The sequence below is a fragment of the Tamandua tetradactyla genome, chromosome 17, assembly GCF_023851605.1.
Source record: "Tamandua tetradactyla isolate mTamTet1 chromosome 17, mTamTet1.pri, whole genome shotgun sequence".
Lineage (NCBI taxonomy): Eukaryota > Metazoa > Chordata > Mammalia > Pilosa > Myrmecophagidae > Tamandua > Tamandua tetradactyla.
In genome coordinates, this window is record NC_135343.1 from 9,896,410 (window position 1) to 9,912,853 (window position 16,444).

Below are 16,444 nucleotides of genomic sequence, written 5' to 3' on the forward strand. Positions count from 1 at the left end.
CAACAGATAAATAAGCCTGCACATACATATAGCTTTATACCAACCATATATGTATTTCAGCCAGTTACGTCAAAATTCCAAAAACAAAGCATCCAAGTAACTTCAAAATACTGGTGGTCACTTCAGACCACCAAATTCGGAAACTAGCATTCCCAAATTGCAATGCTATCCAGTGATTTTGTGAAAAGGCATAAAAAAAAAAAAAATGGACAAGGGCAGATACCTGTGCCAGCCAGCACTCATACCAAGTTATTTTGTCTGTTTTTGCACCAAGTTTAAAGAATGCCTGTTAAAACTTGTCCAGAAAACTCTCAAGTTAGTTACTGCCCTTTTATACTTAACATTTAAGGTCTGAGTAAAGAACCTATTGGCTATAAATTCTAAGTGCTACCAAAAAAACCTCACTACATGAGGTGTTACTAAACATAGGCAAGATTCACAAAACTGCTTCAGTCTCACATTAACATTTGATTAACATCTTTACTTTGCACCAGCCTGGCAAAATAAGAGAAATTATGTTGGTGATCAGAAACTGAAAAACCTAGCTTGGAAATGAACAGATCTCTGCTCAGAGTAAGGCAATCCACTTGAAGGACTTAGAGAAGAGTATCTGGGTTAGGAAATTTTGCAAAGCTGGTTTACATGAAGATGTCTTGTCCCAAATTCAATTCCTCAAACGCACTCATTTGGTACAAAACTGGTTGATGTTGAAAAAAACAACAAAAGCACATGAAAAACTCCCCAAAATGGAGTCTTGACACCATCCTAAGAGCCAGAAAATTTCAACTAATTACCATACAAGAATTAAGTCAGATTGTTTCTCCAGCATCAAGTCCAACTACTTCTTACATGTTTACTTTAATAAGCTCTTTAAGTTTCTGTCAGGCAAATCTGTGGTCCCTCTAGGCTAACAGAACGACATCATTAGGGTGACAACATCTAGTAACACCAACTTCAAATAGCTGTTAATTTAGAACTTGTGCATGATGTATTCATGCTATTTTATTATGGGGCACCCAAGATCTGATCTTACCCAAACCAGTAAGGGTAAAATGAAATTCACATTTCCCTAAGACCATGGCCAAGTGTATGTACAACAAAATAGTAAATGATGTTCAAAGACTTAACTAATTAACTTTATATGCCTATAGAATATGGTTAATAACAATTCAGGAGTTTGACTCCACAAGTTTACCAAGTTGAAAAGTGTTAATATTGAAAACAAATCAAAAACCTAGTTAGAAACATTTTATTTAAATGTGCCAAATAAAAACCCATGTTTTCATATCATAGGATGTTAATACATTCAACAAAAATTTATCTTACTGCTGTGAATTTACAGAGTGTAATGATCCAGATCCATTTTGATTAACGGTTGAAATACCATTCCTAGGTTACAAACACCACAAATCCCTTATAATAATGTAAACAAAATAACTTTTCCCTAAAGGGTGAACTTGAGAACTTCAGTCTATTCTTTCAGGACTTGCACTTCTGCGTGGACTTCCTGATGGGGAACGACTGAAAAAGAAAAACATTAGATTTGGAACCAATTAGTGTCCATCCAAACAATTCTTCTCATGTATATGTCAGGGCAATGTTCAGTTTCAATAATTTCAAAAGTGGCTGAAGTTATTGAACTGCTGTAGCAATGAGCTAATTAACTTGAGATTTACATATATCATTTGTCCTTGTGCTGGATTAACAGCCCCCTTGCCAAAACTACAAAGTTAAATAGGTCCACTATTTGAAGTTTTTTAGTTATTAAATAATATAGGCAAATAATGATTTAGCTACAAGTTTACAACATAGAAATTCATTCATCCCTTTCCTCATGTGAGAATTGTTTTCACCTACTGTCCATATATGGGGAGAAAAAGTCATGTTTATTTCTCTCCATGAAATTGTACGATCAGAAGGTTCACAGGATTTAAAACCATTTTAACATTTTATGATTATAAGCATTTCTAAACAAAATCATGTCTAAGCAAGGAAACCAAAGCAATTCTAGCAAATTACCACCTAGTATTTAAATCTATATAGCACCAATTCTCCAAAGAGCTCAAAGACTGCAAAGTAGGGAGTATGCCCACAAATTCTGCAGAGGCCAGAGCTGACAAACAGTATTTGGCAACAAAACATCAGGCTTACCTTCTTTTTGGAGATGGTGATCTGGACTTTGATCGGCTGTCAAAACATGAAAAATTCTATTAAGAAACAGTATTAAACCAATCCTTTATCAAATAGAACACCACAAAATGCACCCCCCAAATGTCCTAAATTTACGTCACGCTTCAGTTAAGTTGAAAAAAGAACATACCCAGTTGTTGTTAAAGGTAATCTACCTTCCCACAACTATTTTTTTTCATGAAATGTATATAAAATGAACCACTAGTACTTCATTAGGATGATCTTTAACACTCTTGCTTTAAATAAACACATGCTTCTCACGATGTCTCTCTCCATGCACCAACCAGTTCTAACATGGGCCTCTAAGATAAGATAATCCCTAATATAAAGTCACATACTTTTCTCATTATAGCTTTGCATTCCCTTATCCAGGAAGCCAGACAGTAAGAGCCCATATACAAATAAAGTTCCAATGTTGATCTTGTAATAAAGTACAATATTCCCACTTAACACCTAAGTTTAGAGTTAATACTTGAAATTTCAACAATTCAAAACACTTTGGACTCTTTGGACATTGGTGCCATATAACTAGAAAAGCATTAAACAAATTTTAGCATACCTGCTTCTTGGTCGTGAAATAGACCTGGATCTGGATCTTGACCTTGAACGGGATCTTAATTTTTAAAAAAAGCAAAATACAGTTATACCATTAGCCCACAGAAATGATTCTCCTTAACACTACTGAACACATTAGGTATCCTAGGAAGCTAAATTTAACTGAGAAAGATGAAATGCTTTCACTACATCAACCAAAGACGGGAATCTTATACTTCAACAGATTATTACCAAAGATAAGGAGCCACCATTTTATTTGTTACACTGAATGTCCAGGGTAATTGTCACAATTCTTGTACAGAGAAGCACTGAGTCTCAAATACTATGTAATACCCAAGGGAACTAGATGGTGCTTATTCTAACAGTTTTAGAAAGACTTTCAGTTTTCATTTGAATGTGAAAACAAATCAACCTTATTTAGAGCAAACAAGAACCCCCGAAATGCAGACTTTGATCCTTTAATTTAATAAAGCCGGGTAAAATGAAGGCTACCACAGGGTAGCTTTATTCTTTGGTCATTGTTACCATAGCTTAGATCATCAATGTCAGCCAAACCAAATCTGGGCCTGCCATACACTTGTCTTTTAAAGATCTTGGGGTCCTGTATCAAATTAATGCATCCATCTAGAGGGGTCCATAGCTTCCTCAAATGGACCACATCCTTGCGTTTAAATATCTCATTGTATTACAGACGAGAATATCCCAAGTAGCATTCCTTACAAATAACTCATCATCTCTGAAGTACCATTAGTTCATTTTCTAGACCTTTATCCATAATAATACATCCCTTTAAGGTACTCCGCAAACAGAACAAAATTAGGTTCCTTGTTTCAATGTTTAACTTCTTAAATTTCAGTGTCTAAACTATCTGGTTAAACAAAATACATATTCATCCACTTGTACAGTACCATCCTAGACAACTTTGTTCATGGTCTCAAATCTGCATCATACTTGTTTCTAAATCCCTGACTGTTTCTAATGGGCCTTCATACCAGGGGTCAGGCAACCATCATCTTGCAAAATAATATTTATCTACATAATACATGTATATGATGCCAGAATGTAGCTTACAGCAAGATGCCTACTCAGAATGTACATTGGAATAATCTGAGGATTTATGATGCCTCTACGACCATGACCTTTCTAAACAAGCCTTAAAATATCTACTTGTGCTTTCTTCACCTGCAAAACTGGGGTAATACCCATATTATATGTGATATATAAACTCAGCATTTTACATCTCAAGTAACAGAGCAATCTGTTTGAATGCTCCTTAAAGACTCCCCAATGTTGTCATTAAGATGTGGCAATCCTAATACAAATAAGGGGGAAAAAAAGCATTACATACTGGAAATACCTCGATCCTTTTATAGACCCAGACCTAGATCTTCTGAGTGAAGCAGATCTTGATCTACGAAGAGAAACAGATCTTGATCGTCGAGGAGATGCTGATCTTGATCTAAAAATTATGTCAAAGAATTTTAAGTCCGTCTCCACAGAGTACTCTATCACTTGCAAAACTTGTATTTTAAACACCATCTCTCACCTTCGTCCTCTGCTCCTGCTGCGTGAGCGAGAGTATCTCCTTCCTCTGGATCTCGAATGCGATCGAGAGCGTGACCTATGTTTCAAGTTAGAAAAATACAAAATGTTAGATGGTAACTCGTTTACATTGTTTATGTGCCTCTGCTGAAATCAAATCTCAAAACTATTTAAATTTAGTGTCTCATTTGGAAATAAACTCTGGGCCTACTGTTGTTTTTTTTTTTTTTACTACCTAAAAAAAGGTTTGTTAAAAGCTGAATTACATCTTAGAATTACATAATATAAAAACACTGTAATGTGTATTTAAAATAAACCTTGCAAGTTTGCAGGTCGACCCTCTTTGGCCCATGGTCTAGTAGATCTAGACGATCTAGAAGTATCTATAGCCGATCGCTGCATCTAGATGTTTTCTTCAATCTAACGACGATCAAACTGACAGCCAAATGAGCCAGGTGAGGCTTGATTGACGCAAGAAGATTTTTCTAGTTGGGAATGTGGTCAATCTGGTGTTCCTCTTTCTAAACCGGAGGGGGCCCCAATTGTAAGCCAAATTTACTGTTACGGCGATCACCGTCTCAAATTTTCTGCCCTTTAAAGAATAAGGTGAAGCTAGGTGTAGATGACTCGAGGGGATCTGGCCTCTTATGCTGATCACCTCAAGGTCTAGGAGGATCTTAATTGTCGGATTTGCAAGGCGCCTCAGCATGATATCATAAGGCTCGTGACATTCTGAATCAAGGCGACTGACTCAAACGAAGAAACCTGAAAGGTTTTGACCAGGTTGATTATTAATATATTAACATTTGTTTAATTAAACAAAAATTGTAAAATACACCTGTACAATTAACATTCAAGTTTATAGAAAAATACTAGTTTCTGCCTTGCTAATAAAAAAATTACTTGATTAACTAGTATACCAAACACTTTTTCAAAATAGATACCTGCTTCTTCGCCGCCGGCTATAGCGATGACAATCATAAGCATAATGTCCCTTTTCACCACACTCATAGCATCTATCATTGGGATCAAAGGGACGTCGGGCAGGTGGTCTATCAAAACGAGATCTCCGAGGCATGCCTGTTGATAGTTCAACTCTCACTCGTGAACCACAGATCACCCTATAAGAGGAGCAAAATTCTAATGTTAAAAACATACAAGTGAATTCTACATCCAGAATGTAAACGTCCCTCCAGCCACTTTTCCTCAGGAGCTTCGGCTATCTAAGGTCCTTCCAACTCCACCTTTTCCCTTCTTTTAACCTTGAGGCAAGGCAGTAAATAAGTAAAATTATGATGAGCTATTTACCGTCACCTCCAGACTGTAAAATCCAAGCTTAGCACCTACCTCACTACCTAGCAAGAAGAATATGTGAACAAACTTATACTGTGCAGCCAACATCTTACTTACTTCCCATCCAGTCCTCGAACTGCATCTTCTGCATCTCTGGGATCTTCAAATTCCACAAAGGCAAATCCTGGAGGATTTCTCGCAATCCACACAGTTCTTAAGGGACCATAATAACTGAAAGCCCTTTCTAACTCTCCTTTGCCAGCACCAGTTCCCAGGTTACCAACATACACCTTGGTCTCTGTTTAAAAATGCAAATAAAAAAACGCATGTTATGTAAAATTTTGCCTGAGTTTGAAATGAATTATGCACCGTAGAGACCATCCTTAAGGCTGCGCAAAGCATGTTTAATGCTCTATCAAGGAATTCGCTCTTAAACCAATAAAGACCGTGAATTCTTGAAAATCTGGGCTCACAGCAGAGTTCTCCACGTTCTAATAAGAGAAGAAACCTCCAAAACACAAGCAAAGACGCATGGTAGGGAACGGAGGCGCAGGCGGCCTCAGCCCTGGCCCCGCCCCCGAATCCCGGCAGCCCCGGGAGCGCGGGACCGGGTGGCGGGTGGGCCCGAGCGGCTGGACCCAGCGAGCAGGGCTGCGCCGGCTCTCCTCCGCCGTGACCGCCCCAGGAGCAAGCTCGCCCAAGATGCAAGAGCTCCCCACCCCAGAGTCATAATCCGCTCTCCAAAAAGCTAAAAGAGAAAAGAAACCAGCCGCCAGACGAGAATATTACTTCTCCACTCCTACTCCGCAATTCGACCGACTGACGAGAGTGCGCAGCTCGCGGCCGCCGCAATCCTGTTCAGTTTCAAATTCAGCCTTGTTTTTATGGCTGCGACCAGACCTGTCCACTAAAGTGGCGGGAAAGCGCTAAGAAAATGCGCCACCACGGTCGTCAATGTGCGCAAAATGGCAGCCGCCGCCGAGAGCGGGGGGGGGGGGGGCAGGCGGCTCGAAGAAGGGCAACGGGAAAAGTCATCACCCCCGGTCCCCGGCTGCACTGGAGCGACGAGAACGCCCAAGAACTTAATAAGGAACCGGGCACAATACACACCCACCACCCTCTTCCTTCAATACCGCGTCTCCGCTGCCTCCGGCCTCTTATGGCGTGCGCCGAGGCCGCCATTACGCACGCGGAATAACCGTCTCCCAACAGTCGCGCAAACCCTAGGGCCTCGCAAAGCTCACTACACCCACAGCACCGTCCCTCACCGAGCTCCAGTCTCTTACCTCCTCCGTAGCGCCCGTAACGCGACATGATTAGCTCGCGTGCTCCGCTCTTTTAGTTCCCAATGCCCAGGTAACGCCTGACGAGGAAGCTGCAACACACAGACAACTCCCAACGGTCCCAGCGGCACTACAAGGAAGCGCCCGGGTTCGGGCTTATATATGCAGCGGCACAGCTCTGCGCATGCGTAATCTGGACGTTCTGCGCGGCACAAAGGAGCTGGGCGGAAACAGCGGTGAAACAGCGCGGAAGGAAACTGAACCGTCTGAGACGACTGTCAAGGGCGGAGGGATACGTTTCCATGGGAACGCCACGAGGTCGCGGGTAAACCCGCTGCCTTTCCTCTCAGTGTCCCGCGCTCCCCCACCCACCCCTAGTATCCTCTCCATTTTCCTTCCCTTTCCCCTACCCCGTACCCTCTTCCATCTTCCCCAATCTAGGGACCCCCTCAGCTCTGGGAATCTTACTACAGGTGCATTAGGCCTGCCTCATGAAAGGCTGTAAAATTTAGTCGCTGATGTTGCAGCCGCCGCCACCTTTCTGCTGGGGGACCTGGCCAGTCTGCTACTCTGGGATTCTTGGGGCTCATCAGAGATAATCAGGAGTTTGACCAGGGTGCGAACTCCCCGTCCCCCATTCCGAGTAGTGGCCCCCAAAGGGGAGGACGTCCCCAGGGATTGGTGGCAATACTTCCTGTGCCGCATCGACCACCCAAGCCCCTCGGAACTACTCACCAGTTTGTCGCCCACGTGCTACGAGTTCTTGAAGGCGAGGTGACAAAGGAATAGAGTCCCTCCCCCCGCCCCCCCCAGGTTATATTGAAATTGTGACAAAACTCTTTAGTCCTTAAAGCATTCTGAAATTATTTGCATCTGAAGCACCGATTAATTAATTTGTGCTTCCCTTTTACTGCTTTATCCTTTGTGTTGTAACATACATCATCTCTTAATATGCTGAGATCCTTGAGGGTTGGAACTTTCCTATCTTTGAATCCACTGCAGTGGAGCAGCACTAAGCCGCTCAAAATCTATGGAATAAATGAAAACCTTTTATTTAGATTAGCATTGCTTAAAATCGAGTTCTGGTTTTATACAATGTATTTGCCAGGCACCATCTCTACAAATGGAGATTCAAGTTTATTTTACCCACCCACAAAAAACAGATAGACATATATCATGAATGCTTGAAAAACAGGGTTGGGAATGTTCCACATGAAAGAGGAAATCCTTACGTATTTTTGTTTTCATCTTTTTCATCTGCTGTAATTTCACTAGGTGTAAGATGCAGAGTATAAAAGAAAGAAGCTTTAGTTAGGTGAATAAAGGATGAATCCTGTCCAGGTAAGTTTACATTTATATATATTTTTAAATTTATCAAAATTATCAAAAGGAGAATCAACAATTTTATCTCTTAAAAAACCTCTAGTAGAATAGATGTTCTGCAGAGTATGTTCTATTTCCTCTCCCTTATGGCTGATTTGTAGCTACTAGCAGGGTTCTTCTCAAAAGGATTAAATCATAATCATAAGGATCTTTCTGTATAATACCTGAAAGACAGAATATCAATTCCGTAAGGGCTCACTAATTTGACTTTCTTCTATTAACAATTTACAGAAATTTCTATTGGACTAAGCATAAAATAACTTAAAGATAGTACTTATTATACCTTATAGCTCCTGATAGTAGGCCTCAATAAATATTTTTGGCTCTGAATACAAACTCTGAAGTACTAAAGAGTGTTTCCCAGGCAAATAACAGTGAGAAAAGAAGCACTTTTCCAATTTATCGCAAACTGCTTTCAAGCACATGAAAAGAAAATGGTAAATATGCTTCTCTTGGAGGCAGGTATTTTGGTAAAATAATTTTGTGTCCTTTATCTAGTAGATAAACTTTAGACTTTGCTCTAGTAAAGTAGGGTCCATTCTAGGTGGGTCTTTGCTAACTTGGTTACCATGAAAAAAAAAAAGCAATACTCCTGCACGTTATTGCTATACATACACCCCTTTACCAAACGCTCTCTCTCTCTAGGAACATGTAATCAAGAATTTTCACTAAATGTCAATTCAAATCAGAGAGATTGTGTTGTACAGATACTTTTGTTCCTGCTGATTCTCCTTTTTTTTCTTTTTTTAACAGTTTTACTCACATACTGTACAATCCGTCCAGGGTGTACAATCAATGGCTGTTGGTATCTGATTCTTTTTGAAATCAGTTTCACCCACATAAAAATTCTGCCCCTAGAATTCTGTGGTAAACTCATTGCCTTCCCAGATTCACCTTGAATGTGAAAACTATTTGATTCAATTCAACAAATATTCTAAATGAAATATTGAGTAATTCTTAATATGTTTTACTGTTTTTAAATATTGACAAAATTATTCATTTGTGAGCAGTATTCATAATACTCTTACAGCACTTTTCAAAAATTATCTGCACTTCATAAGTTCAGTATTACCAGAGAAGCATTTAAAGAAAAAGTTCCTTTTTTATCTTACTTCCTTCTCCATTTTGGTTTCACTTTTAAGACATTGTCACCGTTTTAGCTTGGATAATGACAACGACTTTTGTGTTTTACAACCTTAAAACAAGAAAAGAAAAGCAAACCTAGATCTTTTGTACATTAATTTATTTTTAATATAAGGAAATAATCTGTAGTAATAAATATTTGTCTTTTAATATATTTATGTATGTACTTTGTATGTATGCACTGTAGGTTAACCCACATAGCTATGTTCAACAACAGCTTTCTTTTCTTTTTCAACATTTCTTGATCTCCTTTTCCATCTCGAATGCTGTTAGGGCATCCTGGGAAAGAAAACTTCTTAGAGGCATATTTCCAATTCTCTCATATTTCCAAAGAAATTAGCTTCCCATTAGCCAAACAATGTACTACAGTCAGTGAGTGCTGAAGCATGGGGAGTGGACAGAGCTACAATTAAAGTACCCTAGTCTTTTAACCAACTTCAAGGAGTGAAGAAAGAATTAAAATGAGACATAGGAAATTACTTTAGGTCTGCCCACTGTTATAAATACTTAAATGGGTGGATTAGGAGTATAAAACAATCTAGGGAAGAGTGAGGCTTTCTGAGGAATGCCTCATTGAATTAAAAACGTGAAACTGGAAAATCATCCAGCCCTATGTTAATCAATTGTATTGTTTCCTCTCTAAAGAAAATATATTAATGTAAAGGACTTGGTCTGCTTGTTGTCTAAAACAGAGAGCTGAAACAGAGAACTAGACTAGTTTAGATTTAAAGATTTTAGCAGTTTATTTCTGCACTTTCTTGGAAGGAGAGAATCTTGTAGCTAAGTATATTCCAGTATTAAGGAGATGTGCTTTCGTAAAATAGCGATGATTTGGAGGTTTTTTTTCCAAGTAATGGGTAAAATATCTCTCAAGAAGACCAGAATGAAATGACAAAAAAAAAAAAGAAGCAGAATACATAAGACTTTAGTGCACATAAGAATTTTTTTTTTTTTTTTTTTTTTTTTTGCTTGGGTGCCTTTAGCAATGCAGATTTCTGAGACTCAGCTCCAAAGATGCTGATTCAATAGGCCTGGGATTGACATAAGAGACCTGCATTATTAACAAGCTCTGGTAACACCATGACAAAATGCTGCTCAAAATCATTGGTTTCTCCTTGTATGATGTCTTGATATTGATATTCTAGTCCCTGGAAATGAGTATCTTGTACTGTAAATTAATATAATATTAATTTACGAATCCTTTTCTTAACAGAAGTGGCATAGGGAATTGGTGAAGAGTATAAACTTACGGAAATGTGAGTTAGATTTAAAATTTGGCTAGACTACTTAATACTATGTATACTTGACCAAGTTATTTAATCACCTGTTACTTGAGCTTCGTCATCTGTAAAATGGATTTTAGTAATAGAACCTATCTCAGAGAGTTGTCAGGAATAGATGAGGTAAACCATGTAAATAACAGTGCATAGTGTCTAGCTCATAGTGAGTATTCTGTATAAACTGTAGTGAAGTGGGAATAGCAGAAGTGCTTTGATATGGTATGGATGTGTGGACAAAACTGAAATTTTGTTTCTGCAAAGCTGGGGGACTAGATCCTGGAACATGGTAACCATCCTTAAGTGACCTGCCAACTCTCTCTAAGAAATTTTTATCTCTTTACTTACTGACTTCAATAAGGCAGATTTTTCACTTTTCTTCTTTGACCCAATCCACAGAGTGAAAAATGATCTGGCACATATAAGGAGCAACAACTCAGGAAATAAATTTTCTTCATGAAAAGTAGATCCCCAAGAGTAAGGATTCTCTCCAACAGTATTTTGCCTGTGGACTGAGGAGATATGAGTTTCTGAGCCATGGAGTAAAATTAGAAAATTGCAATTTAATTAAATTGTAATTTAATTATTATAAAGTTTAGTCTTTGAAAATAATTTTTATATAGACACAACTTTAAAGAAAAAAATGACAAATATATTCCAAAGTCAAGGACAAAGGATACATATACCACAACTCTCAAATAGATCATTAAGTTTAAACTATACATTGAAGAAATGGCTTGAAATTTAGACCTAAGAGGAAACTTATTAGATAATTAGTTTAACTGCATTGTTTTCAAATGAGCCTAAGATCTAGAATTACAGTTTGGTGAATGCAAAGTTTCCCAAATTCTGCTACAAGGAACGGTCTGGTCTGGTTTTTGATGAAAATTTTTCCAGTCCCACAAAAATAGCAACTGTTGCCAACTATTCTGTCTTGGGGAGGACTATCCTCCAGTAAATATATCTTTCTGATTTGTTTCTATTGAAATGCCCTCCCCAATATGTTTTTTTAATAGAAAAAAAAGTTTGTCCCTACTCTCAATATTTTTCAAATCTAACTAGTTCTCAAAACCAAGAGTCTGGAATCTCTAGTTGTGAACAAAGCATGAACTTACTCCTGTGACATACTGTCAAAGAACGTAAACTTACAGTTCTTTAGAAAAGTAAACAGTACAGATGGCCAAAGAAGGGAAAAAATGTCTGTCTTCACTGATAAAGAAATGCAAACTAAAACAACATGCTCTTTTTGTAAGGAGTGCAGGGAAATTGGCATCTATACCCACTGATGAGAATATAAAATGATACAATATATTTGAAGGTCAATTTGGCAATATGTTTTAAAATTATTATATTGTGTGTATACTCTGGCCCAGCAATCCTACTTCCTGGAATTTATCCTAGGAAATAATCGTAAATATGTATTGGCTACATTTGTTATGGGTACTAAAACCACATTGTAGAAGAATTTTTAATGTCAGAAAAATGTTTGTAATATATAGTTAAGTAAGAAAAGCAGGTTTCACAATCATACGCATACACAGAAAGATTCTGGTTCTGTTAAATTGTAGCAGTAAAAGTAAATTACATTTTTTTGTTTTACTTTTCTATATTTTAAATTTTTCTATAATCAGATTTCTTATTTTTAAAGTGTAGGGCTTTGAGACAGAGTTCTGAGTTTGAATAGAGAAATCATCACTTAATAGCCGTAAACTGGAACATGTTATTCTATATGTTATTTTTGACTATACTTGCCAGGAGAAAATGGAGAAAATAAAGGTGCTATCCGTGGATGGGTGGTATTATGAGAGTAGTTTACATGAATTTTGGTTATTCTTTGATTTTTCTGTTATGAACCACATTTCTTTAATAAACAAAATGTAATCTTCTTTTGAAAAATAAGTATAAATATTTTAAATGGATGTATAACTGGGGGAATTAAAAGGAATAGTAAATGTCAGGAGAATTTTAGCATGTATGTATAAATATATATAAATATAAATGCTAAAATAAATAGTTAAATAAGTTTAAATAAATAAATGCTATATATTCCTAAATTGTTAACTGTGCTTAACTCTGGGAAATGGATGGGATTGAGATAGGGAGGAGCTTTCATTTTTTCCTATATAGTCTTCTGTATTGTTTGGAGGTTTGTTTTAAAAAAGAATGTTACTTTTATAATAATTTTAAAACATTGTAACATGCTTTATGTTTTCTCATAGCACTTCCTACCATCTGACTTAACAATTTATTGCATGAGAGTTTCCCCCAACTAGAATATTAGAGAGCCTCAAGGTCAGAAACTTTGTTTTATTCACTAGTGAATTCTCACTGCTTACTATTATGCTTGACCTATAGTAAGTTCTCCATAAATATGTGTAGAATTAATGAATTTTTAAATTAAAAGTAACCATTTCAGCATCTTTCACATGGTTATTGCATTGTTAATATGTGTTGATGAATGATTTGCCTAAGATAATACAGTTATTTAGTGTCTGTGCTGGTTTGAAACTGTTATGTACTTCAGAAAACCCATGTTCTTTTAATCCGAATTCATTCTTGTAGGTTAGGCCTATTGTTGGGTGGGACCTCTTGATTAAGTTGTTCCGTGGAGATGTGGCCCTGCATATTCAAAGTGGGTCTTAATTAGCTGACTGGGGCCCTTAACAGGGGAACATTTGGAAGCAGCCCAGATGTAGACATTTGTAGATGCTGAGAGAGCCATTTGAAACCAGTAGCCCAGACAGGATAGCAGATGTTATCATATGCCTTCCCATGTGACAGAGAAACCCCAGACTTGATCAGTCTTTGTTAAATGAAGGTATCCTGTTGTTGGTGTCTTAATTTGCACATTTTCATGGCCTTAGAATTGTGACTTGAATTTAATAAATCCCCGTTATAAAAACCAGTCCATTTCTGGTATATTGCATTTTGGCAGCTTTAGCAAACTGAAACAGATTTTGGTACCAGAGAAGTGGAGTGCTACTGAGTTCTCAAATACCAAACATTTTGTAACAACTTATTAATGATAAGGAGAAGATTCTGGAAGAAATGCAGGAGCATAAAAGGAAAGGCCTAGAATGCTTTGAAGAAACTATTGGTAAAAACATGGATGCTAAAGAGTCTTCCAATAAGGCCTTAGACAGAAATGATAAATGTATCATTGCAAACTGGAAGAAAGGTGATCCGTGTTTTAAAGTGGCAGAGATTTTGGCAAAATTGGGTCCTGGTATTGGATGGAAGGCAGAATTTGAAGGTGATGAGCTTGGATATCTAGTTGAGGAAGTTTCTGAACTAAATGTGGAATATGCAGCCTGACTTCTTCTTGCAGCTTACAGTAAAATGCAACAGGAAAGGAATAAGCTGAGAACTGAGCTCTTGGGTACAGAGTCACAGAAGCTGATAATTTGGAAAATTCTGAGCTTTTGGAAGATGAGACCGCAGAGAATATTGCCCCATATGAAGATTTAACCAAACATGGAATCAGTCAGCCATTTCAAAAAGAACCAGGATTGGTGGAAAGTCTTATTGTCTGACAGTTTTTGGACTAAAAGGGACAGAAAAGGGACAGATTGAAGGAAAAATGACTTCAAAGGCAGAAACATGGAAGCTAAGTTCTGGAGCCAAGAAATCTCAGGCCAGGAAAGCAGATCCACCCATGCATGTGGAAAGGGTGCGTTTGTCCCGAAGGCAAGGAGTGGGCCTTCTGCTATAGTGTTCAGGGAAAGTTTTGACACCTCGTGCCTCAGAGAGGGTGGCGCACATTCCCCCAGGGTTGGTTAAAGCCTGGATGCCACCCCATTATACTGAAGCATGTGCCCCGGAGATGGCAGAGATTCCAGATGCCACCGAGATGTTTGAACAGGGTGGGGCTGAGAACAAAGTGGTCTCCCCAGTGCTTGGATATGTTTAAAACCTCACCCCAGGGTGCATGGGTGGTTCAGTGATAGAATGCTTGCTTTCCATGCAGGAGACCCAGGTTCGATTTTCAGACCAGGTACAAAAAACCCCACCTCACCCCAGTGTTTGGAGAGAGAAGGGCTGTTGTATAAACACTTGGAAAGGGTGGGACTACCACTTTCTCAAACCCTAAGGAGGAAACCTCATCTTACACATGACTCTCAGACTTTGGAATCTGATGGAGTATGCCCTGCAGGTTTTTGAAATCCAGTGACTCCTGTTTTCCTTTCAATTCTTCCCTCTGGAAATGGAAACATTTATCCTATGACTATTCCTCTGTATATAGGAAGCAAATAACTTATTGTGAGTTTCACAGGTCCACAGAGAAGAATTTTGCCTTAGGACAGATCATATCTGTAACTAACTGATTAGATTTTGTACTATTTTTTGAGTTGGTATATTTGTTTTTGTTACTGAAATGGTGTAAGGTTTTTGTGATACCATGATGGAATGAATGTGTTTTGTATATAAAAAGAACATGTTTTTGGGGGGGGCAGAAGGTGGAATGTGCTGTTTTGAAACTGTTATGTATCCCAGAAAAGAAAACCCATATTCTCTTAATCCTAATCCAGTTTTGTGAGGGCAGACCTATTGTTTAAGTGAGACTTCTTAATTAGGTTGTTTCTGTGGAGATGTGACCCTGCCTATTCAAAGTGAGTCTTCATTAGCTGACTGGAGTCCTTAAAACTTTGGCAAAAGCTCAGACACAGACACTTAGAGATATGGAGAGAGCCACTTGAAACCAGAACCCTGAGAGCAGGATAGCAGACATTGCCATATGCCTTCCCATGTGACAGAGAAACCCCAGACTCAGTTGGCCTTTGTTGAGTGAAGGTATCCTCTTATTGGTGTCTTAATTTGAACATTTTCACGGTTTTAGCATTGTAACTAAATAAATCCCCTTTATAAAAGCCAATCCAATTCTGATATAGTGCATTCTGTCAGCTTTAGCAAACTGAGAGAATGTCCAAATATGATCTGGTGGTTCTTCCAGTCCAGAAAGTTTCTTTTGCAAAAAACTGCTTCCCTAAAATAAATTTGTTTTGGCTTCTTATCAACTCTTTGAGAATAGTAGTGAGACATCTGTTTTAGGTTATTAAAATTTGATTGTGAACTTACCAGTATACTGCTGTTTTCCAGTGGGACATTGTTGCTATTAAAAACACACATGCACACACACACCAATAAAACAAACCAAGAAAAGAAAAAAAGAAAAAAAACCGCTTCGTCCTAGAATTATTCTATCTGGTTAACATACCACGGGAATTTGTTTATTGTATTTTTATGCACACATACTCCTAATTCCTCTCTATCCTTTCTCTCCTCAAATGCAGGAGGTTTGGGACTTCTCATACCTCATTCTAATACAAGCTGTAAAATGTCTGTGATGGAGCTCAGTTTACTTAGTTGCTCTTTCCAGGTATAAAGAACCAAATTATTTTCATAAATTTCATTAGTCATACTTATTCTGGCCTGATATTGGAAGACATTGTGTAATCTTGGTTTTGGTCCCCTCAGATTCCAGGGAATCTGTAGGTGTTGCTGCAGTTAAATGCCTTGGAATGAGGTCCAAGTTTTGTTTTCCATAGGAACCTCTAGCTTCCTTGAAAGGATAACTTGAATATTTATGTGTATTTACTTGGGGTACTGGAAGGACAATGTAAAATCACTTAAAACTGCCTTTGCACTGCCTAATCTAGAATCCTAATGAGGATATATGTATCCTTTCATCTTCCTTCTTTTGTCAGATGCTTATATGATGCAACTAATAAGTGTAAGTTCTTATGCTTAGACGCCAGGATAAAAAAATAATAAATGTAT

At 38.0% G+C, this 16,444-nt stretch overlaps 1 protein-coding gene and 1 pseudogene across 11 annotated transcripts in view; one reads left to right on the forward strand and one right to left on the reverse strand.

The window, feature by feature from the left end:
* Positions 1–1,233: 1,233 nt before the first annotated feature.
* SRSF7 (serine and arginine rich splicing factor 7) lies at positions 1,234–7,063 on the reverse strand. 2 transcript variants are annotated; one of them, XM_077134051.1, is made up of 8 exons: positions 6,867–7,063; positions 5,698–5,878; positions 5,232–5,408; positions 4,292–4,366; positions 4,103–4,204; positions 2,750–2,803; positions 2,152–2,187; positions 1,234–1,521 (listed from the first exon to the last, which is right to left on the reverse strand). In XM_077134051.1, exons 1-8 carry the CDS (start codon positions 6,892–6,894, stop codon positions 1,467–1,469), a joined length of 708 nt encoding a protein of 235 aa, XP_076990166.1. In that variant the 5' UTR covers positions 6,895–7,063; the 3' UTR covers positions 1,234–1,466. The 2 variants fall into 2 exon arrangements, with proteins under 2 accessions (XP_076990166.1, XP_076990165.1); XM_077134050.1 differs by having other exon boundaries at positions 4,094–4,204; positions 6,867–7,060.
* The window catches only part of LOC143660713 (tetratricopeptide repeat protein 39B pseudogene), a 29,673-nt pseudogene continuing 19,818 nt past the window's right edge, over positions 6,590–16,444 (forward strand). For 2 of the 9 annotated variants that reach the window (XR_013164196.1, XR_013164202.1), the window contains exons 1-2: positions 6,590–7,637; positions 8,139–8,204. The product of XR_013164196.1 is annotated as a tetratricopeptide repeat protein 39B pseudogene, transcript variant X3 (transcript). Of the gene's footprint in view, positions 7,638–8,138; positions 8,205–10,602; positions 10,646–12,885; positions 12,959–16,444 lie in introns of all 9 variants that reach the window. The other 7 variants (XR_013164194.1, XR_013164199.1, XR_013164198.1 and 4 more) reach the window with 5 other exon arrangements.